The sequence below is a fragment of the Solea senegalensis genome, unplaced genomic scaffold (assembly GCF_019176455.1).
Source record: "Solea senegalensis isolate Sse05_10M unplaced genomic scaffold, IFAPA_SoseM_1 scf7180000014179, whole genome shotgun sequence".
Lineage (NCBI taxonomy): Eukaryota > Metazoa > Chordata > Actinopteri > Pleuronectiformes > Soleidae > Solea > Solea senegalensis.
In genome coordinates this window covers 1-8,154 of record NW_025320984.1, presented here as the reverse complement: position 1 = coordinate 8,154, position 8,154 = coordinate 1, and the positions used below count along the sequence as shown (strand labels likewise).

General features: G+C 39.5%; 1 protein-coding gene across 1 annotated transcript; it reads left to right on the top strand.

The window, feature by feature from the left end:
• The first annotated feature begins 4,970 nt into the window (after positions 1–4,970).
• Positions 4,971–7,351, top strand: LOC122760917 (protein Niban 2-like). The gene is made up of 3 exons (XM_044016118.1): positions 4,971–5,003; positions 6,639–6,794; positions 7,231–7,351. The coding sequence occupies exons 1-3, from the start codon at positions 4,986–4,988 to the stop codon at positions 7,318–7,320; spliced, it is 264 nt and encodes an 87-aa protein (XP_043872053.1). The 5' UTR covers positions 4,971–4,985; the 3' UTR covers positions 7,321–7,351.
• The last annotated feature ends 803 nt before the right edge of the window (positions 7,352–8,154 follow it).

Sequence of the window (8,154 nt, the reverse complement as noted above, 5' to 3'; positions counted from 1 at the left end):
CCGAACACTGTCCAACTGTAAATCAGTTAAAAACACTTAGGAACAGAAGATCAGCGGTGACACAGAGAGTGCAGCACCGCTGATCGCCACCGCGGATCGCCAGCGGCGCGCTGAATAAACTGTATGTTGCTGTATCAGACCGGAGACTGTGCTCCGGAGACCTCACCACCGCTGACCAGCTCCGGTGCTCCGGCGAGCTGGCGATCACCGTGTAAGCTGAATAAACTGTATGTTGCTGTATCAGTTCGTGTGTTCGCACCACTTCACATCAGACTGCGACCAGCGGTCGCCGTATTTAGTCAGGGGACGTATTTCACCGACGTACAAACACACAAATTGTTAAGAAAAGATCACATAGAGCTCATAACTGACCATTCTGACACGTCCTAATTAAACATATTTGTTCAGTACGTCCTCCATGACCGGAGCACAGACTCAGTCTGATACAATCACATAAATCAGCTGTTTATGCAGCTCGCCGCTGACGATCAGCTGATCGCCACCGCTGATCGCCAGCGGCGCGCTGAAAAACCATTTACCATAAATACAACAGACATTTTAGTTGTTTCCTCATTTTTGTTCAAATTTTTCTGAAATCAGAAATTTTTCAGAAATTAACCTTTGCTATATCGGGAAGATTCCAGTCTTGCCAGAAATGGTCTTCATGGAAGAGTTGCAGCCAAAGAAACGCTGTGGAAACAAGGCCAAGTGACTCAAGTATGCACGAAAACATAGGAACTGGGGTGAAGAAAAATGGCAGCAGGTGCTCTGGACTGATGAGTCACAATTTGAAATATTTGGCTGTAGCAGAAGGCAGTTTGTTCGTTGAAGGGCTGGCTACAATAATGAATGTCTGCAGGCAACAGTGAAGCATGGTGGAGGTTTCCTTGAACGTTTGGGGTTGAATTTCTGCTCAGGATTAATGGTGTTCTCAATGCTGAGAAATACAGGCAGATACTTATCCATCATGCAATACCACCAGAGAGGCGTATGATTGGCCCAAAATTTATCTTCAAGAAGTACTGGAAGTGATGGTGTGGTCTCCACAGAGCCCTGATCTCAACATCATTGAGTGTGTCTCGGGATTACATGAAGACAGAAGGATGTGAGAAAGCCTACACCCACAGAAGATCTGTGGTTAGTTCTCCAAGAGGTTTGGAACAACCTACCAGTCGTGTTCCTTCAAAAACTGTGTGCAAGTGTACCTGGAGGAATTGATGCTGTGTTGAAGGCAAAGGGTGATTTAGATTTCTCTTTTGTTTATTCACTGCATTTTGTTGATTGATGAAAATAAATGATTAACATTTTTGAAAGCATTCTTTGTTTAAAGCATTTTTTTCACAACTGCCTAAAACCTTTGCACAGTACTGTGTCTCGGCTGGATGCGCACACACACACCAATAGAAAAACACATCCCAACAGTGAAATCATTGCAAAATCAAACACTGAGGGTACAGAAGTATATATTATATGATGTTAACTTCATTAGTGAGGTTTATATTATGGGACAGTACAAAAATGAAAAAAATCAGAAAACAGCCTTACCTCAGCTGAATACATCCAGTGAAAGTAAAATCATAAACTACTGATAAAAAATAGGTATATTTATACTTCATCAAAACATTTTACCCTATTGTTTGTTGCAAAAAGTGAACTTTGACCCTATATTCCTCCAAAACGTATACAGTAAAAGTATTCCATACTACTAGTATATGAAGTATAAGTGGTACTGAGTTCAGTGAAAGTGAAATCATACACTACTAATACAAATTATGGATTTTAAACTTCATCAAAAACGGATGATCACACAGGTCATACAAAACATCTCGTTTATGTTTGATTTGATGTAATTATTTTACATGTAATCACTATAATATGATAGGGTTAGGGTCAGTTTTGATAAATTATTTAACCTTTTTCTTTTTCAGTACATTGTGACTGATGTTGATGAGGTCGAGGTCTTCAGCGTCTGAGGCTGTGTCTTTGACAGTCAGGATGAATTGAGCCCCAAACAAAGTGAAACATTGTGTTTACCTGTAATTGCACCTGTGTAAACAAAACCAGACTTTTGTTTGGGTTCACGTAGAGGGCAAGTCTTTGAAGTCCCTCAAGATGCCTGTTTGGTTTTTTTACTCAAAGGAGTGAATGTGTGTATGAGCCTCTTTGTAGGTGTAGGTGCCTGTGTATCATGTCGATTTGAACTTGATGTGAGAACAAGAAGTGTCTGGAGTTGCACATACACACACACACACACATTCATTCCTAAACCCACATTCACACCATACTATGATATCCCTAAAATACACCAAAATCATTTTAGCTTCAGATATTGATTGTTATATGATAATGAAAAATGTTGATATTCCCTGACAGTGGTAGATTTATATTACATAAAAATTAACTTCACCTACACCAAATTTCAAGCAATTTACATCAACACAGCCAAATATATCAACAAAAAAAATCCAAAAGCACGAAGAATGCAGAGGGTTAAAAAAGATTTGTTCACAGAATCTTTCTGCATGACTGGAGTGCAGACTCCCTGTAACACAGTCAATGAACTGAAATATGCCACTCGACTCTTCCAGTGCGGACACTCTGCCAATCAGTTGCCGACAGTCTGTCGACGTCACATGTAGTATGACGTATTAGTATGTTGTTCCTCCTCGATCTCCCTTCGAGGTCAGTCATCTTTTCTCGCATCTGTCGTGGGCTTGGGCTTCAGCAAGATTCCCCTTCTGTATCTGTAGTTCATTTATATTATCTGTTAGTTTACGCTCAATCTCTTGTTGTAGAATGATCATTTCTTCTTTAATTTCCTTTTTCAGTTCGTCTTTTAGTGTGGTTAGTTTGTGTCATAGCTCTTTAAGGTCTTTAATGTCTTACCGTAGCTAGCCCAACTCGCAGTGTTTCGTTGTGTTCTTGTCCTGTTGTGTCATTATTTTGCCTGAAAAGTTCATTCATGAGGCTAATATTTGACAGATTATACCTCACCCAGTTATTTGTACTGTGGAATACAACCCATGAAATGCTCATTTCCACATGTTAAAAAGTGATTATGATGACTCTGAAAAGTGCAATCGATAAGTCTGTCCAAATGATGAATTTATTCCACCCTTCCCAATTATGAGCTCCCTGATTTATCTCCTCCTGACTGGATTGACGACTATGACAAAGAAAAATCTGAATCTGACTCTGAATCCCATTTGACCTGAACCATAATCGGTCCTTAAACTGTTAATATGGTTGACACTTTTTGACTGTAGCTTAGCTCTTTTTGTTAGGTGTTAGGTAGCTTCAGAACAACACTTGGGCACATATTGGTCAGAGCATATAACAACAATCTTATCAAGTAAAGTCTTTTCCTCGCCTTCGTATTTGACCACAACACCCAGGCACATGGTCCCATTTAATGTTAAACTTGGTGCGCATACAACCAATAACTTGTTCCATGTGAATCCTGGAGTGAGCTAGTTTGCTGGTCTGTTCTACATCTTTTGCATCCAGTTGGCTGCGGCCCCTGGTGAATGCAGGGATTTTCAGTGTGGCACCCTGCTGTCCACCTGTGTTGTCCATTGGAGCAGCATCTTCCTGACATGTCTGTGCCTCTTAATCTGACGACGCTGTTTCCATCTCAGCTACAGATGAAGTGTTGTCTGAGTCTGATGGTGATAAGAATAAGAAATATTGTTGTTATACAATATCATTTGAAATCCAAAAATAAATCACAAGGTGCTGTAAAATCATACATATTGATACACATCTTATCCATTAATTCAGGGATAACAAAGTACCAAAACGTCTGCTAAATGACATGTAAAAGATGAATGAACCAGTCTTTCATTGCAGTTTTAAAAGTTCATATTACTCAATCAGCAAACACACTCACACACACGCACGCACGCACGCGCACACACACACACACACACACACAAACATTCATTCCTAAACCCACAGTCACACCATCAGAGCTGGATTAAATAAATGGACTATACTAGGCAGAATGTATTTTTTGGGCACCCCTCCATGTTATTTATGAATTGAAATCTGAAACCTACCAAAGTTACTAATAAAAGTGAATTCACATTTTACATAGCGTAGTCTTTGGTTACGAGTTGGTTCTTTGTATGCCAAAATAAGTCATGTGTCGTATATTAAACAGTCTATCAGACTATTTTTTGATTTGTATTACCGTAAACAAGACAATAAGCAAATAAGATAAATGTTGTAAGCTATTGCATTTTGCAGAAAATCTTAATTAAATGTGTTGATTAAATTGAATAGTGTAATAAGTAGTCAAATATACAATGAAACCAATACAATTTGCAGTAAGAGAAACTGTGCTGTAGTGGTAAAGAGGTTTATTTTCATGGACAAGCATCACCTCTCTTCCATTTTCTGGTATTCAACACTCAGCAGCTCAGCTCCTGGTCTGGACTGTTCTGCAGTTTTCTCCACTGGTCTGGATGTTTCTCTGGATGGTGTACTGTGCAGTGTTGTTTTTGGAAGCCATTCTAGATTTAGTCTTAGTCTTTTGGACTAAAACGCTTATTAGTTTTAGTCACGTTTCAGTCATTTCTATAGTGCACTGTCACACATAAGTTTGACATGAAATTTCCTCCGCCGGTGGTGCGCCGCGACCGGCTTGGAAGGGCTCGGGGCGAAGGTGGTTTACAGTGAACCACCGCCCGGACCTCGCCGCGGACATGTGCACTCGCTGCGGCTTCTCCCGCGCGACTGTCGATCGGAGCAGACTGTCCTGTGCGCCCTGACAGCGTTGCGTCATCAGGACGAGGAGTGTAAATCGTCTTGAAACGCGGACCAAGTCATTTTCAGGTTTTAATTGTCCCCTTGCCAATCGGGCCCTAGGCACGTGCCTAGTTTGCCTTTGCGTTAATCCGGCTCTGGTTGCTGCATCAGTCGCTGACCAAGGAATTACTGGGGAAGTTGGCGGTAGACGGGATCTATTGACATGTCACAGGAAGATGCTCAAAAATTTAGAGGTAAGTGAAATTTTACATTACATTACATGTCATTTAGCAGACGCTTTTATCCAAAGCGACTTACATTATGATAATGAGCTAAATAGCAGGCCAGGTGGCTAAAGAGTTGTTGCTAAAATGTGTTTGTTAATAACTACGTCTTTTCACTCATTGAAAATACATACATACATACATACATACACATGTATTTAAACACACACACGAATTAATCGAAATATAGTTAATAATAATATATGCACATGTAAATGTTCCATGCTCTTTTTTTTTCTTTTTCGCTTAGCTGTTTTTTGCGAAAGTTTAGTGTTTAAATGCAGTCAGTATCCTATCTCTGAGATATCTCTGAGATGGTGTTGTGTGCGACGTTACACGGGAGCCAGACTTTCTGTCTGAACAGTTCCACTGCCCTCTCACCCAGACCTCTCATCCGTCTTCGCGGAACCGCTTGCTGTGTTTCGGCTGCCTCTTCGGTTGTGAGGACTGTGGGTCACATTGCTGATCTGTTCAGAGAGGTTCACTGGTGCTGCTGCTGCAGGTATCCTGTTGTAATTATTATAATTTTTCATGACAGTCTTTTCCATTCTTACAACGCACAGTTAACGTGACTGGATTCTGCTTCATTGTAAGGTCAAATTGGAATTCAAATGAAAACATTTTATTAATAGATCAATAGAACACTGAACATTGTTTTCACCATACACTTGAGTATATGGCAGGAATGTTCACTCCCAAGAATTGTTGTTATAAAAGATTAATACTTTTGTCCTGCATCAGTCCTCCTCAAAACTACCAAATATTCAATCATTTCCATATTACAAATGTCCTCTTTTCAAATTAAGAGGGGAGGGAGTACATGATTTATCTGATGCTACACAAAACTAACAATGCTTCAAAGTTAATATTGTGGGTAATCTTTGACATATTCAAGACTGATTAAAAAGAAAATCTCCCAGCCACCCAACATTTGTCATATCTGTTGCCAGTGCAACCCATGAAATGCTCATTTGTACTTGTCATAAAGTCACTGCAGCTCTGACCTTGTAACCTAAATATCTCTCTGCTCCAAAATCACTTTGTTTCATACATGAGGCTAATGCCTGGCAGATTATACCAATCTTAGCCAATCTTCATCACTAATTTTTATGTTAAATTCTGATTCCCATCTTTTATTTTGTAGCCATTTTTTATATAGTCCCAATATAATTCTAATTGTGGTTTCTTTGTATGCGTTGATTATGATGATCTGGATCACACTATTCACTTCTCAGGAGGGGTCCATCCTGATCTCTTTCATATAGTAGTCTCTAAGTTGCAGGAATCCACAGAATTCATGATTGATTATCCAAATCCTTTTTTTCTGTCATATTTTGGAAACTCTCCAGCTGTCCATCTTTCACCAAAACACACCATGCTGTGATTCCCTTGGTTGTCCACTGTTTAAATCCTATATCGTACCTAGTCGGTGTAAAATTGCTATCATATTCAATTAATTAGTGTCTTTCTGTATCTTGCACTTGTCTAGTGTAACATTAGTGATACTTTTGCAGTAGTATATTTATTGTGAGAGACAATTATACATTTTTCCCAAATCTGTCCATGCCTGCATCTCTTCCTCTCCCTTCTTGTCTTCCTCCTCAGCACATGGAGAAGATCTCCATGCTGGCTTTCCATCCAGTTAAGATGCACAGCTGCTATGAGAAGGTGGTGAACCTGAGCCTTGAGGGTCTGCAGCAACAGTTTGACGTGAGCAGCCCGTCAGTGTTTGTCCAAAGGGCCCAGATCCCCATGAGAGAGGTGAAACCTCAACTACTGACTAACCAGTCTAATATAGACTTGTTAGTGGTGGTTAACTGGTTAACACAATGGGAAGTTTCTATGAGAGCTAATCATTTTATTGACACTCATTGTATTTCTTGATCATTTTCCTACACTGTAGCTCCTGTTTGACTAGAGTTTGTCAAATAGTTGGATGATGAGGTTCTGACTGTGGCATTGATCAAGAACACAGTAGAACTAAAGGCGAACATCTTTTGGCGGTTCGATAACTCAGTGGACAGTTAGATATAGTTGTCTACAGACATGCCACAATACAGACTGTGGAACTGGGTGTAGTACATTATCATATATTATCATTATTTCATGGGATATTCCTATATGAGTCAGTTTGTCTGGTGTTACATGCATGTATGTCACAAAGTTAGGTACAAAACTACAAATTGTCTTTTACTAGATGTTTGAGCAGATCCTTCATCAGAGTCTCGAGTCTCAGAGGAGCTGTGTAAGATCATCCAGCACTGCCAGGACAGAGTCATTAAGGTAATACACAAAGAAAACAGGCTTGTGCATCAAATTCATAACATCCACATGTATATCTAATAATATTACATCTGGCATACTCCAGCCCTGGGAGTGAAGCTTTTGGTCTGGCCTTGTTTTAATGTTAATGAAAATTCAGGGTTTTGTTTCACTTCAGATGAGCACAAATTAAGACTTCAGGAAACGTAAGTGACTGCCACTGCCTGTGTTACTCCTAGTATATGAAATCAGTGTTTTTCTCTTTCTCGTTCTTAAATATGATCCCATCATCCCAGTTTCTTGAATGTCTAGTGAACTAAACATCAATTAGGGAGATAACCACGTCCTGTGCCAAATTCATAAAATGCACATGGAAAGAGTGATACCACTATTGTTCATGAAAGATTGCACCAAAACAACTCAAAATTAAGTGAACTAATTTCAAATGTACCGGTTTCTTAACAGTTGACCTTTCACAATGGCAACATTCAGTGTTTTTTTTTCTTTTTTTCTGGAGCCTTTAACTCAAATAATGCAATAATATATGTAGAATATAATCAAACCTCTTACTGACCTGAATGACGGTGGTCTAATAATGACCATCGTAGGCATGAATGATTGTGAAATTGATTACAGTCAAAATAATATAAGATGTAGCTACTTGTTTGAATGAGATTACCGGCATCTTGTGAAACGTGCCAGTAAACAAATAAAAGTGCCGGTTCTGTGTACTGGACAGTACCGGGCCACTTCTAGTTAATAATTGTACTGTAGTGACAGTGATGGTATTTTATGTACAGGGGGGTACAGAAGTATATCTTTTAAGATGTTAAAAATGAAAAAAGTCAGCCTTATCTCA

Excerpts from the sequence above, each read along its gene's own strand:
- LOC122760917 (XM_044016118.1), top strand. Across the intron at positions 6,795-7,230 it reads CCCAGATCCCCATGAGAGAG|ATGTTTGAGCAGATCCTTCA; the intron begins GTGAAACCTCAA and ends GTCTTTTACTAG.